Source organism: Diadema antillarum, unplaced genomic scaffold, assembly GCF_040938485.1.
Source record: "Diadema antillarum isolate AM-2024a unplaced genomic scaffold, OU_Dant_1.0 seq00000474_RagTag, whole genome shotgun sequence".
NCBI classification, from domain to species: Eukaryota; Metazoa; Echinodermata; class Echinoidea; order Diadematoida; family Diadematidae; genus Diadema; species Diadema antillarum.
Window position 1 is genome coordinate 28,407 of NW_027271441.1, and position 17,082 is coordinate 45,488.

Below are 17,082 nucleotides of genomic sequence, written 5' to 3' on the forward strand. Positions count from 1 at the left end.
AATCTATTCAAATTAAGAGTAGCTTATATCCATAAGCTACTCTACAAACGTTTCATGAGTTTGGACATTTGTTTAGAGAATGTTCTTGTCATATCAGGGTACCATGTCACTCACTCACTTTCTGAATAAAAGACCCAGGGGTCCAGCCCTCACTGAGTATCTCAAGTTCACCTTCCATCCATTCTTACAGACTTTTACTTGGGAGAGAGGAAATTGGAAGACTTTGGGAACCTCTAGGGCCATATCTACAAGCCTTTAGGGACCTCCATGGTCCAGGGAGGCATGATGTTCATATATTCATGACACTAGCAATAAATGCACCTACAGTAATAAGTTTGTTGAAAATTTGACCATATATGTTTTCAAAAAGAGGATCAAAAATCAAAAGTGGCCCCAAATAATTTGGTCCCAGCCCCAAGGCGTCCGCACCTATAAGTAATATTTAAGGTGCCTTTGGGCATCCTGTGGCCTGGGGTGGAGGGGGGGGGGGGTTGGAGTATATATATATATATATATATATATATATATATATATAATAGATGACGAAGTATGGTGGTGATGCATTTCAGTTCAACAGTGCTATTTATTCAGACCAAATTTTCGACGGATACATTCGTCTTCCTCAGGATCGACAATGACAATTGTGAAGGAAGACGAATGTTTTCGTCGAAAATTTGGTCTGAATAAATAACACTGTTGCACTGAAATGCATTACCACCCTAATTCGTCATCTTTTCTGTACTGGTACCAACACATGGATTACAAGTATCATATATATATACATATATATATATATATATATATATATACATATATACAATGTGTAATATTTCGAAAACAAGTTAAACTGCGAAAGTAAACTTAAATCTATATGCAATCTCCAAGATATTCAACTTTGTAAATTATACCTAGCTCTGTTACACTTGGTTCTACTTTTGTGTGTGTGTGTGCGTGTATGTGCGTGTGAGGGTGTATGTGTGTGAGGGGAGTTTTTTTTTTATAATAGATTCCTTAATTTCGGGGTTCTGGGACCTTTTGGACATGGTGTCTATTTGAACACCTTGAAAGTCTATCATCCTTGGGATGCTACTTGCCTAGTTTGTTGAAAATCTGTCATTACATGGGTTTTTTAAAGAGAACCTGGAAATGGTTTTTGAAAATGTATGCATGACCGACGACCGGACAGTAGAATATAAATGATGGCTATTTGCAATATTAGCTTGAACCTTTTTTGCTGTCTTGAACCTTTGGCTAAGATGAGTTTAAAATCTAATGGATCAAAGTCACTTGATTTCAAGAAAACTTTCTTTCGTTTCCTGTACATTATTTTCATTTTCTAGCTTGTGATAATACAGATACTAAGGTATGTAATGTGATCTCTCAAAATAGAGATCAATAATAAAAGTGAAAAACGAGTATAGCTTACACTCACAGTGTTTTATGTGTTTACCACAAATTCTGGACTAGGATGGTGTGAAATTGCAGTTGATTAATTTAAAGCAAACAGGATCTCGGCTCCATTTCATACTGAAGCGTGGTAAGTCTCACGTTTGTTGCACACTGTGTCGATGTCTTTCGAGAATGCTTCTTATTCCTAGTCACCAATTAGAACAGCATAATCTCACTCCTCACATATTTTAGAAATACAACATTACAAGTGTCTGATATATGGCCCGCATCTGACACTGGTATGGGTTGTGTGCAGTCAAATCTGCTTGCCCTGCAACTATACACTGCCAGTTGCTAACATCCTGTCTTGCAGTTGCATCAGACTTTCTTCAGGAGTTCCTTAATAGCTGCAGCTTTGTCTGTAGTGATCAGAACATATTTGATTTTTTGATTAAACATCTTCCTCAAATCGTCCCAATTCCAATGATTGTATGTCATTTCCCTTCCACTGTTTAACTTGAAGAAAAGCTGCTACCGAGGTGGAGGGAAGGGACCTTTTGGAAGGGTTAGGAACAGAAAATGATGTTATGTATTTTCTTTTTTATCTGACTTAAGACTGCTTTTTCACCAGCAAAATTGAATTCAGCCTTCATGCTGCTCGCATTTCTAAAAAACAACAACTGTGTGTTGGTGAAAATGTTATTAGTGCGAAGCCTCAATGCAATAGGAAACATTTCTTTTAATAAAGCTGCAGATACAACACGAAAAATGGTAAAAGTAAGACTTATAAGAATTTATATGTGTTGTATGAGCTTGAAGCCAATGAGAAGGATGCTGTTTGTATTGATCGACTGATGAATCCAGAGTACTAGTAATAGAACTGTTAAAGGGACATTCCAGACGATTTTCATAATTTCACATCATGTAGTACATAAATCGACAACTCCATGTATAGATTTGTGGAATTTATTGTGGTTCTTGATCAGAGAAACAATACTTTGAAAGACCTTAAATAAATTACACTGAACAAGGATGATGACATTGGAGGTTCACATATTTCAGAAATGTAGCAGTGTAATTCCATTACAATACCACTTGCTTGCGAGTTCACCTGTGTATAATCTATGCATGCCTTCTTCTTTTGTTCTGCTTCCTTGAGCCCCAATTAAAGCATTCTTACGGTGACTCTGCCATGTCATCATCCTTGTTCATTTCAATTTGTTCTAAATTTTGAAAATATTCTTATTCTTCAACCCAGTTATCATAAATTCTGAAACTCTGTCCTCTGTATAACTAATAGTTATTCAAATGTAAAAATCTGAAAGTCATCCGGAGGTCTCCTTTAAGGCATTTCCTTTTTTTTTCTTTTTCTTTGTATCTGGCTGTAAATCACAATGTTTTACATTTTCAGTGAGTCACTGGGTGAAACCGTGCAAGAATATGACAAAATCCACTTCCATACAAATTATCACGGTCATATGTTGCTCATTGATAAACATGCCTTTACCAAAAGTTTTGCAACAAAGGACACAAGTATCAACTAAACATGGATGTAAATCATCGCAGGTAAGAAAAAATATGTTTGAAAAAATCACGGCATACAAGATTCCTCATTAGCATCGGGACTGCCGTGGCAAATTTTTTGACAGTTCGAAAATCTGACACGGTATCCACGACAATCACGGCCTGTCACGTTTGCCTATTCCTTCTATTGTTTCATGTTCATCCCGTTTACATGGATGTAAATCATCGCAGGTAAGAAAAAAGATGTTTGAAAAAAACCCTGCTGAATGATTTAAGACCAATTTTTGTGTACCGTAAGCACACTTTGAAAGCTATATGAGATATGTCCAAACTCATGAAACTTTTGTAGAGTAGCTTATGGATAATCATGAACTTGATGATATGCCCCCCCCCCCCTTTGGCAAAAAAAAAAGAGAGAAGAAATAAAGAATTGCAACATAGACACAAGTAATAAGCAGTAAACATGAGGGCAAATTACAAAACATAATACATTAAATATCATGCAATCATGAAATATTTTAACGATTCCTACTACATAATTTCAGACTTTAATATTTGTGTACCTATTGAGCACACTTTGGAAGATAAGTTGAATTTACAGTTAAATAAAGGTATGTTCTATTCGATGCTACTTACAGTTGTTTTCTGTTTTGAGGCTGTATCTCAAGAAAATGTGAGTACAATGTAATACAATACTTTTGATAAATGCAAGAATATACACACTAGGAGTAGGATAATCATCAAGGTTTTAAATGGTATTATAACAATTTTCCCTTGATATCTTGGATGAGACATTACAGTACAATTAACGTTCTGCAGCTTGTATTCGTATATCTGAAATCATATTCACGGTAGTAATTTGAATAGATTTATGTATAAATATATGCAAATTTTTAGTGAAATATAGGTAACTATTCCTGAGTGGAACGTATTCTACATCAGTGATTCTCAGCAGTAAAATTATGACCACAGACACCATCACTAGGTACCTTTTACAGATAGAAATATAAGCCTGTAGTGGCACTACGGCGGTCATTTTGCATTTAATTGAATGCAAATATATGCAAAAACTGTATAAAGGGAAGTTTGAAAGTTACTGCTTATATCATAATTGTATTCCCTGACCTGAAAAACAGCTATAGGTTTAGACACCAGAATCTATTTTCTGCGGGTTTTATGTCCAGATATATAGCGACTTATTCCTGAGTGTACTACATTAATGATATACGACGATACGGGCTTGCGCAGGCAATATGGCGGCCATTTTGCATGTAATTATATGCAAATATATGCAAAAACTATATAAAAGGATGTTTGAAAGTTGCTATACATAACATAATTGTATTCCTTGACCTAAAAAACATAGGATTAGACACCGGAATTTACTTTCTGTGGGTTATATATCCCCAGATATAGGCATAAATAGGTTGTATGGCGGCCATTTTGAATTTATGCAAATTAGACACTGATCCACCACTCGAATTTTAGGGAACTTTTAATATGTTATTTTGATAGCTCTTCCGGGTCAAATGCAAGTGGAATCGTTTCTGTTGCAATTAGTTGTGGGTCATTTCATATTTTGACTGGACTATTTTGGCTATACACAAAGAGCACGACAGACTGCCTTAAAACATGGCAATCGAAAAAGCGGGATACCTCCAAATTAACCTTTGGGTGAAAAGTGAATAGTTCTGAACAGTGGCATTATTCCAGGGGCGGATCCAGGAATTCCGTAAAGAGGGGGCGCGTTTACTTTTTTTCTTTTTATTTCTTTTGTTTCAACAAAAAATAAAAAGGGGGCGTGCGCCGGTTGCGGTCCTCCCTGGATCCGCCACTGTATTCTACGTTCCACCAAGCAGACAGAGTTGGTAGATTAACAGTCTGCATCACCTCACACTTCATATAGTGCCGATATGTTCCCAAGGCGAATACTGATGATTCAACCACTCTTATAGGTAGATACACGCGAATATTACATTTATCACATATAATATTACATAATTACATCTATTAATATGTGAAGTTTTGTTGGGATTTTTGTTTGATTGTTTGTTGGTTGGTTGGGTTGTTTATATGTTTGTTTGTTTGTTTGTTTGTTTTTGGAGAGAGGGTTTCTTAGAGGTTGTTCATAAAGGGTAATTATGCAAATTACGTATCACGAACAAAACTGAGGTTGAAAGTAAGTAAAGGTAGTATCATAAACCTAAGCGGGGTGCCAACTAGTCTTACAAAATCACTACACGGGTTTCGTTTATCTAACTTGAGAGAGAGAATCACGTTTCAAAACGCGTTTGGAACGGTGTTTGCAAACGTGGTTTGAAACGCGATTCTCAGGGTGCCGCGTTTATCTAACCATCATACAATCGCGATTCGAGTGGTGTCGCTGCGCAGCTGCTTTGCGCCGTTTGACCCGGGAGGTATAGGTCAACTGCATACCACCAAACATGCCTCATCAGTCACACACAAATAATGGGTACAGAGTACTGCCGGAAACAGCTGGAATTTGACCTTGAGATATAAACGTATTTCAAAACGGCTTTGCGTTTATCTACTCACAGAATGGCGATCGTGGTCTCAAACGTGTTTCAAAACGCCCTTTGAAAGGCGTTTCAAAACGGCGTTTCTCAAACGCGTCTGAAAACACGGTTGCGTATATCTACCCCCTTAAAATGCCTCAAACGCGGTTAGGATCATGATTCTGCCTCAGAAAAATTTTAGATAAACGCAGCCTAAGATCCTTCCAATAGTGTGGCCCCACTGGACCCACTATATAAGAGCCCTAAGGCGGGGACCGTATGCCTCCTCCTCCTCCTCCTCCTCCTTCCTCTTCTTCTGGTTAAATCTGCCTCCTTGAATAAGTTGAAGATTTTTTCGTGTTATTTACATTATAATACAGTTTATTTACAAATATTTACAAGCACATAATCATGAAGAACAAAGACTAACCATACACCTCCTGTTCCTTTAACCCTCCCCCCATATCTAAACTCTTTAAAGGACAAGTCCACCTTTATAAACTTGTCAAAACGCATTTCGAATTTTCTTTATACTTTCATTATATCGTATTCATTGGACATTGTGACATCACAAGCTGTAGCTTCTCATCCAGCAGAAGCAGAAACTTCAAAGGTTCATAACCTTTGAACGGATTGTCCAATTTTCTTCAAAATCTCACTGATGCGTCCTATACTAATATTGGTGCATTCATTCAATCCACATATTCATGAAGGAGGACTTGTCCTTTAAGAAAAATCCGCGTCCCTTATGTGTGGTGTTGCTCAATGTCAATATTGCCGAATGGCTATACATACTATGATGATATTATGATTTACACGATGTAGGCCTATTTTTAACATGCTAGCTGATACGGAGACCAGAAATATTTGGAATACTGAACAATGACTTGCTTTCTATTATAAATTTTGACGTGCCAGCCCTCAGACTGCGGTAGGTTCCGCCAACATCAACAGCTCGAAATCTACCGAATAGTAGGCACATTTCAAATTTTCGTTTTTCTCTCACTTAAATCTCTTTATAGCCATGTGCCTTTCATGACCATTGCAAATATACACTGTACTTTCACTTTTCGATTGTTTCACATTTTGGTTTTGTCACTTGTATTATTTGAAAGTGAGTGGTTTTGAAATTAAATAAAGCGAAGTCCTATGAAATAATGGGCGCTGTTTCTTGGATTTGATTCTGTAATTAATACAGGTCTATCTTTCAGTACCTGTTATACATGTTATATGCAACTCTGACATGCAGCATGCAGTTGATCCTTATGTTGCAGGTCTACGACGTATATGAAATGTAGAAGTGTATGTGCAATATGGAAATGAATGTAGAAAACTCACCCTGTATCGCCCATCTCCGATATACTGTACGTCTATCCCATCTGCCGACGCCCCGGCTTTGAGGGCCCTGTTATATATCTTCACCCGGAAGTAGTCACCCCCTCTCAACTTCCGCCTGTCCTTGTCGTCTCTAGCTTCTATTATAACCTCGATACGATCACATAGTCGATACTGCTTTTTCGGGTCTGTAATCGTGAAGAAGGACTTTTCGTAGTTTGTAATTCCACGCTGATCATCAGGGGTTGATGATGTATTACCAATCTGTAATAATTAGTGGAGAATTTCAAGAGAAAACGAAAAAAAAAAAATCATGAAATAAACCGTCCGAGGATAAGCATGTGCAATTTATGAAATATTTCCAAGAAAAGTCAAACAAAATGTGCTACAAATATTTATTAATAGACTCCTGAATCCTAAAAGTCTGTCAGATGATGAAGACTATAAAAGAGGAAATCCAGTCCAATTACAAAAGTTAGTCTAACAAAAAAGAGTAAAATTTTACGAGTTCAACGGTAAAAATTTGATTGAAATCGGATGAAAAATAAGGAAGTTATGACATTTAGAAGTTTTGCTAATTCCTGCTAAACAGTTCTTGTACAGTGGATATATGCAAAATAATGAGTGAGCTGACAACCCTAACAATTTTCCATTGATCGTGTACAAAAATGATGAAAATTCAATGTTTATGTCATTGAAGTCTGAAACATGATGTTATTGTTTGTTGGTTTGGTTTTATTTCTGCATTTTTCATCATTTCGATTCAAAATAACATCATGAATAATATCTTCTTTTTGAAAGCATTTTCAATACAATATAACATCATCAATAATATTTTTCAACATTACGGACGAGAGAATATACAGTGCAAACATAGCTTACAAATCTATTATCAACGATTATAATCGACGCCAGATAAAAGGGAATGTTTATAAGGTGAAAAATGCTTCAGACCACATATCGTAAGCGTGTGCTTGAAATGATAGTGGTAATCCCGGTTGGATAACTTCAGAATAGTGATCAGTTAGATATACGAGGATTTGAGCATCGGGCATAATTGCGTTTGAATGAAAAACTAGAAATTTCAAAATTTTATGTACAAACTATGATAAGTTGTGAGGGAATGACATGCTCATTTTGCTCAGACTTATGTCTTTTCTTACGTCTGTGAAAAGAACAAAACCAACAATTTAATTTCAGTTTCATCCACAATGTAAAAGCTATAGTTCGGAGTTAGCTCATGGGCGCAGTGGTACGAATGACCTTTCTCTTTCCTAGTCCGTTGGGGCACTTCATTTGTTTTCAGAGCGACATAATGCATAAGCTTTGGATAACAATTTATAGAATTCAAACAAAGAAAGAACTTGCGCAGACCAGATGACCAGTATGATTCGTCACTAACACTAATAGGGAAGCATCCATATGTTATTTTGCATCGAATATATTGACTACTCTTTCTATACTGATATTGCAACTACCAATTTTTGCTGTCAGGTAGATGTGTTGGCAAGCAGCGCATTTATACGGATTATATGATAAATAACCATTGTACCACAGGAGTGATCCCTAAAGTCACTCCAAATTGAGTGAAAATGAACATTTTCACTCACAATTCACTCCAATTTCACTCGAAACTCACTCTGTTCCGTTATCCGCTCCTTCAAGAGTGAACATTTTCACTCTTCTTTTTTTTAGACAGTAGGATACTCATTGGTGGTCTACGAACCACTTGCAGTCTGACTTGTTGAATTTAATATCTGCATGCTCTTCATAACTGCCATGATTGCTTAGGCAGCATTGAAACAATTTTCATGATCTGCTAATAATGGGACATCTGCACAGACATGCGAATGTTGCTAACGGAATTTACAAACTCGATGAATTCTTTTAGCGATGTCTACTGTTACTTAGAGCCATGCTATACAGATATTAACTTGACTTGTGTTTTTTCATAGCTAATCAGATAAACATAAACTTCCCTTCTCTTGATTGTCTCTTTAAAGTTATGTGGGTTTTTTTTTTTCAGTATATATCTCTGAGCATCATCGCTATTCAGGCAACAGAAACATAAATATTATCAAACAAACCATGCATGTATAAACACAGCATATAAACACGTACATTATTGCGGAGTAGCTCATATATACATGTACATTCGTTTACTAATTCCCAACCTACTTTCCTTAACAAAGAACATCGGTTATAAGATGAGCTAAAACGTTGGCATATGGTAAGCTGAACCGCCATGGCAGTTATATTCAAATATCATGAAATGGAAGTCTTTAAAGGGAACGGACCAGTGATGAAAGGCTGTAAGTACCCACTTTGCGCATCTGCCAGATACCGATGTTCCAATAAAAATAAATTCGTATATAAGGCATGTTGGAGGTGTTCGAAATAATGTCAATCTATAAATGTAATTCATTTCCTTGAAAAACTATGATTTTAATTGCACTTGATAATCCAAAGATCGATTACTAGCTCTAGATCCATGAATTTGGTCACTTTTGTTACAATTCACATAATTTTATGAGAAATATATATCCTTTTCTTCAAAATAATTCGTCAGCATGGCATTGGAGGAAGTTGTCAGAGAACGCTTGGGATTTTAATTTCAATTGAATGAGTAATTCTAAATAAAGGTCCTATAGATTCAACAACTCACATTACGTTTTATCATTACTTATTTGGAAATACATGTATTTTTCAAAAATAGTTTGTTACCATGGCAAAAGAAGACATAAACAAATAACTACCATGCACTGTTTATGCACTTGAAAGATTGATTCCATTTTAACAATTGTATAGTTACTTTTCCTATTCAGTTTGATCTAATTGGAAATGCATGTTTTTATAAGCGTTATCATGGCAACGGGAGAAGACATCTAAAGGGCTCATTATTCAAATCTGCAACAGAGTACTAGCATATCAATTTTCACATGTGGCAAATGTTTAGTGCTTTCAAATGAATATGAGCAATAGGTCTAATATACTATCCGCGCTATATGCCGCTGGACTATTTAGAAATCGGCAGCAACACTCAGTGAATAAAAGAAATGTTATAAAACTTAAATTTAGCGTCCTGCCGGGATCGAGTCCTTGAACTCTCATTTTCGTTATCCTTTCCAGATCAACAAAATCTTCATCTACAATACTAACTATCAAGCCTGCCTATATGTTGAATTGTTCTACACTGTCATGTCGGCTATGTATGAACATGAATTGGCTCTTGAATCTATTGGTATGCTATAAACGGAATTTTAGGCCTACTCAGGACCGCCAAGGTAAAATTTGACCCCTTGGATGTACTCTTATGTACAATAGGTTCTGATCCTATACCCATAAATTCAGTTTACAATAAAATATCCGGGTATCTTGCCAATACATCACCCGTCTTTGAAACACGTTTCTCTTAATTGATATGACGATACTCGAGTGAAACTTGGCACGTATACCGATGTAGGCCCTATACACTGCGTGATTATGTAATTCTGATCATTAATCTGTGGTGTAGAGGCTGGGTTTCTTGACTTTCAAATTGGAGTCCTTGGTAAAAACTCATGTCTTTTTTTTTCCTGTGTAATGCACTGTGAATCTACACAGACAAGCACATCATTTTACATTTGACCCCACGCTGTACTGCTTATATTATCTTAACTGAAAAAAAAGTAGATGTAGCATTGAATTTTTAATGTCGAAAATAATAAACAATCCAAAATACATGAATCGTTACACAAGAGAAGAATTAAATCGATTTGAATGCGTTGCAAAATGATATCGTGTTACACTACAGTTTGGTTCTGACGCCAATGAAAAACAATCAACTTCAAAGACTGAAAAAAAATATAAAGAATATTGGACAAACCAGGACATCGTGCTCGCTAGTTCCTCCAACCCCGCCGCCCGTTGCGTTCAGCTGCGGCGCCAATCGTGGAGCGGGAGCAGGTGGGGCGCTCCTTATGTTCCAGATAGGAGTCCCGCAAAAAGGGAAAGAGTATAGAGCAATATACCAAATACAGACGAGGAAAGGCAAATTAAACAAAAGCAATAATTTTGTAGATGCCATGCTGTCGATCACCAAGTTGGTATCTTTCTCTGAATATCGTCAGTACAGATCCCGTGGCACGATGACCAGAGGGAGATGGAAATGGAATAGTCACTCGATTGATGCGATATGTTGCATAGGGATGCCGCGAACATAATGCTATAGGCGTTGATAGTCTGCTGAAGGTTTACTGCAAAATAATACAAGGACTGGCCGCCACCAGCCTCTCTCACCGAACCTCCTCAATCGGGTCGAACCCGAACACGCGGCTGCTACTGCCCTATGTATGTACTGAAGACCGTTGATCGGACATGGCCGGGGGGAGGAACGAACCGAGCAAATGACACAACTTGACAAATCAAACTAACAACACAACAACCAACCGGAACATTGTTTAACATGAACAAGTCATTCAAAGGCTAAGCAATGAAAGCTGAAAATTGATAGATGGAAGCCAGCCTTTATACCTACTCCAAACGTTCTGATAAACACCCACGCAGAAATCCTACCAATTCACGATATTCCAATGTCAGGGGCGGATCCAGGAATTCGGTAAAGAGGGGCGCCTTTACAAAATTACATAACGCACCCCTCTCCTATTTTTCTTTTTGTTTCAACAAAAAAAATAAGGGGGGGGGGGGGCGCCCGGTGCGCTCCTCCCTGGATCCGCCACTGAATGTTAAAATGATAACAGCAGGATGTGGCCAGTAGTTTGTCGAACTTCGACATTTTTCAATGCTACAATTTCCGGCAGTCTATTCGACTTTATATGAATTAGATTTAAAGACGTACATACAAATAGGCATTCGTTTCAATGTCTGTGTCATTATGTTTTCACCAAAAAAAAAAATGATGTGTATTGTATGTGAATTAGGTCAAGATATGGCCTATACATGGCTAAATAACTCTGGCAGTAATATGACGCATATTTGTAAAAATATAAGTTTATGTCCGTGATACAGCTACCCTGACTCTCTGTGAGAAGTATAACTCATTATTTCAAATGTTTTCAACTCCATAATAATTCAACGCGGATGATAGTTACTATCTTTTATTCAATCCACTCCATTTAGAGAAAAGATTTATATGCGAGCCAATGGAAATTTGGCGGAGGGATAAAATAATTTCCTCACACTCTCTCAGCCGATTTAATTTGGACCAGTAAAATGTTTCTAAAATGTTGGTAAAACTTCAAAATTCAACACTCAACGTATTCTTATAGTAATTCTGATGAAACTTTCGTCGTTCAGATTATTCTATTCAATCTATTTCAGTGAGCTTGGACACTGACGCATCACTTTAAATGTATAACATGAGGTAGATCATGTGAACGCAAGAAAAAAAAAACGTAAATATTGTTTCATCCTTCCTGTCATATGTCACAGGTATCTGCACATACAGTTCACCACAGTTCACTAAAATGCTACAGTGATATTACGTCACGTTTACGACGCTGTTTCGTCGTTGTGTCATGTGAAACACACACATATAATTTTTTGTATATTATCCTAGGCCTACACATTTTTTTAAGGAAAATGTTTCATATTCAAGCACAAGCGTTTCCGACTTTGTAAGGACATGCCTCACAGCCATAAACCAGGGCTGTTGGAAGAGAGGGCCGAAGAGAGTGGACTGAGGAACGTTCTTTAAGTGTGTGTGTGTGGGGGGGGGGGGGGGGGGGGGGGGGACCAGAGGGTGCATGGTACGGGTCAGTGGTACCCCCCCCCCCCCAACCCCACTTAGACGGGAAGAAACTAAGGGCGGAAAATCTGAAAATTGAAACTATGATGTATGAGATGTAATAGGTGCTGTGACTTCTTCTTCATGTATTTTGCATGTTGTTGGTTTTTTTGCTTTTGCTGTTGTTTGTTACGAGCTTAAAGTATGGGGGTTGCAGCCCCCTAGTTCCACGGCCCCTAATAAATACAACATTTTGTTGACACACATACATGCTCACAAACACACATGCGCACACACACCACACACACGAATTCTAGCGCTTGATCGTGCATTGCTATTCCTTTAAAATTCTAATCTTTAGACAATAAGACTAAATATTTTGCAACGATTGGTTTACTGTACAGTGAACTGCAGTCGATCTCATAAGCGTACATTGCTGCAGCTTACTCTACGACACCACCGACCTACTAAGCTCTAGAAGCCTCTGCTAAGAATTACCTGATGACGCAATGGCACGGGCGGAAATAATGGAAGGGCTTTTGGTTTACCTCCTCCAGCCGGCTTCGCAGAAGGGGGTGGGGGAGAAATTACCCTGAGTCATGCAGTTACGAGGTAAGTGAAATAGAGCTTGTAATAAATATGGAAAGGTCTTACAGGTTCTTTTCATCTTTTATTTATATCGTTACGCTCGTATTAGACCATAATTGCTGAAGTTTCATTTCTCATCCAGCGACGATTTGATCTCTAAACTCTTCCCGTTTGGGAAGATGGATTTTTAAAAAAATTTTCCATATGAAACTCCACTGAAGTGTTTTAATATATATATATATATATATATATATATATATATATATATATATATATATTATTTTTCTGTTACGTTTTCACTGATTTCCATATAAGAGTTACAAAATGAGATTGTATTGCTTACTTGTTTATTTATCTAGAAACCAAATTTGATATCACTATAATATTGTATCCATGTTTTGTTGAAACTTATGTGATTCAAAGTTCCTTAAAATGTCATGTAATCATGTAAGCGTTATGTATCATTGGTTTGTATTAATAAATATGGAAATAAAATGAATTGAATTGAATTACAATAAATCATCAAAAGGCAAGATATTATAAGATAAGATGGAATAATTATACACAGAGCAGAGACTAACGTCTAGTCTATCTCGTTATCATGGTGCTTTACAAGCGCGCAACGCATAAAAGTTCATGAACAGCATGAAAAGAATATCAACAAGGCAATTCCCGAGCATTACATTTTCTTTTTTGTTAAGGCCATCAAGCCTTGGGCCACCAAAATCGTGAAATATATTTTTTTTTGTAGCCCTACAATGAAATGTGGTAGCCCTAAAAGATAACAAAAATAGTCATTTGATAAAGCATTAAAATGATAGGCCTACAATAAACCAGGATAATTATTTGAAAATTATCAGATGTGCAAAAATATTGTTTCAAAGGACACTATACCTGTGACTAAGAATTATACAAACAAGCAAACATAAAGACATGAATAATTTAATAAAACAATAAAGAATATTAACGCTGACAATATAGATTACTTTCATATGAAAATGGCGGGAAGGGTAAATATCAAATACCACGTACACATATCATCACCAAGTTCACTATACTTATAATTCTGAATCTTGAATTGAGGCATAAACATAGTTTATCTATGACGTCACAATACACATATTCATGAACTTAATGATTAGTTTAAATGGGTTAGTCAAATACCGTTTAGTGATTTGCTAAACACAGTCACGTGATGGAGGTACATTCGTTATGTTCGCCCATGGGTTAATATTCTTGTATTTTCTCCCATGGGAAAACATTTTCACGTAACAAAGACAGAAGGCCTAGCCCACAGAACTGTGGCCTAGCCTAGGACCGCGCGCGCACAGTACATTTGGCTCTGCGCGATCAACGAGCGACCGATCGAGTGCGTTGTGCTGCTGGTGGTTGACGTTGACGTATTTGACTAACCCAACGCATAACAGATGGTGACTTGGTAAAATTGTTGTCGGGAACATGTACCAAGCGTCACTCTCAGGGTCTGAAATGCTTTTTCGGGAGGCTATATTCCCTCGACTTCGTCTCGGGACTTATAACCTCCCTCAATAGCATTTCAAACCTTTCGGGTGGAACATTCGGTATGTTCCCTCCCCCGCCAGTCATCATCTAAAATGTTCAGCGTATAGGGCGTAATTCCAGAACCTGAAAAATGCCTATCTGAAATTGAGCGGCAAGAAAAAAAAACGGCTGAAAAGACGGTTGTCGTGTATACTAGCGGCAATGTGGCAACCGTGGTTGCGAGAGTTCTGGATTTAGAAAGCATATCAAATAAAAGGGGAAAAATGATGTGTACATTGTACACTCGCAAATATATAGTGGCCCACTCTGAAAACTTGAATTTGTTGCTGGACTAGCATAAAGGCTAGTCCGTCCTGCTGGACTAACATGCTTGACTACCTTTAAAACTAGTCCGTCGAGACGGACTAGTTTGCTGGACTAGCTTTTTGGATTTGCTTGTGGCACACTGTACAGTACTAGTTTCATGCTTGTCTCGTGAAAACGTATAGTCCAGCTCATCATTCTTCGTTAGTACTATAGTGTTATGCTAGTCCAGCAGGACAGACTATAGCTTTATATTCTCGTATTTCTGTTGTAAAACTATAGTCCGTCGTGCTGGGCTAGCATTTATGGACTAGCATTTGTGTTAGTCCAGCAGACAGACAGAGAGACAGACTAGTTTAGTTTTCAGTGCAACCTCTTTTTCTGGTGGCTCCGGCCACAGCGCCACCGCTAATGTCAAACTCTGTATAGGACCCTGAGACGTCACTAAAACTTCACAGTGCCTCTGTCATCAAATTTATGGCTTAGTGTAATTTGGTTGACAGTGTTGACGGCTATATCTTGTCTTTTCTCTCTGCACTGTTTTTCCAAACATAAATATCCAATACACGATTTATCAAAAAGGTATAGAAAAGGTATAAAACTGCGTATGACTCAAGACTAATACCTTGTGTGTGTGTGTGTGTGTGTGTGTGTGTGTGTGTGTTATAGAATCATGTAAAATCATGCGCGTCATAATCTTTACCGAAAACGTAATGCGTTAAGTTTACAATACATGAGACTATGTATATAGGTAAAAGTACAGGCCCTACCGTACGTCTGCTCTTTAATAATGGCGATCTCATTAAACGCAATGGGGTAGGCCTCACGATATCCACACACTGACATACTGCACAACGAACACATAAAGAAAAATTAGAAAAAAGCCGTTTGATGAATGAAAATAGAGAAATACATAATGCAATGATTATTATTATAGGATGTTACAACATAAAGCGACACGATATGAGCAAGGATCATGAACGCGAATCTGAAATGTTATAGTTAGCGTGCTAAATTCGTGTTGTAAAGGCCGGGTTAAAATATTGTACTTATACATTCCTGTGTTTCAATGTATTGCACAATTATCCCAGCAATTTTTATATATAAAAGGACATCGAGCTAGGACACCGGGATCTTATGACAAAAAAAGAAGAAGAAGAAAGAAACTGTAATATATACGACAAAATGAACAGCTGTTGTGGTCTAGTCTCGTCTGTGTCAGCATGCGTCAAGGAGGATATTGTGAGTCAAACCGAGGCAGTGTGTGATACTATGAGTACCTTCTTGGTCAAACACTCATACAGAAAAGCTTCTATTAGCTTGAGAGTTCTTTGTGTGTGTGTGTGTGTGTGTGTGTTACGTTACCAAATACTCGGTTTTGAAAATCGATAGCTACAGCACACGTATTGTTTATGAATTACATTTTATATGCAGGAATAAAAGAAAGCGGATCTGAGCAGGAAAGTGTTTCACGAGTAACATAGACTGTCATGCACAAAGTCTGTATAGACCTATCGATTTTTTGTTTTTGTTTTAATTGCGACAGCGTTTAATAGGCGACATGTTACGGCGTAGACAGGTCCTCAGATATTGCGGGTATGATTTGAGGCCCAAAGACAATGAAAGAGGCTATCACAATATTAATTTGTTTAAATGACGACATACACACACACACACACGCACACATACAGACACACACACACACACACATGTCCTATCTATGTAGCACATGTAGCAGACCAGTTTATAGGCGGAAGAATATAGCATTATATTTAATATTTGTGAAGGGAACTGAGGTAGGAAGCGAAAAGACGGAACGGGAAGTTTGGGAGGGGAGTACCCCCCCCCCCCCCACACACACACACACTAGGGAGATTAAACACAAGGATCTGGTGCACCCTTTTAGTGAAAAAGTGGAAAATTTTCAATTGAATAGTAGTAAGAATTAATTATTGAAGGACTTTGCGAATGCGGCAATTATCTTTCACACGGGTGTGTTCTCATTGCATACTAATTAAGTCTATGGGAACTGGAAAAGAAGGGGTGTGTGCAGCTTTTGTTTGTTGTTGCTTTCTTAAGAATATCAAGAGGACTCCGTTTTAAAAATCGATAGCTACAGCACACGGTATGAATTGCATTTACATGCAGGATGGAAGTAGATGTGAGCAGAAAATGTTTTCA

General features: G+C 37.5%; 1 protein-coding gene across 1 annotated transcript in view; it reads right to left on the reverse strand.

The window, feature by feature from the left end:
• The window catches only part of LOC139733410 (NXPE family member 3-like), a 54,572-nt gene that overhangs the window by 17,936 nt on the left and 19,554 nt on the right, over positions 1-17,082 (reverse strand). The window contains exon 2 of the mRNA XM_071644235.1: positions 6,768-7,028. Coding sequence (XP_071500336.1) covers positions 6,768-7,028 — 261 coding nt within the window. The remainder of the gene's footprint in view (positions 1-6,767; positions 7,029-17,082) is intronic.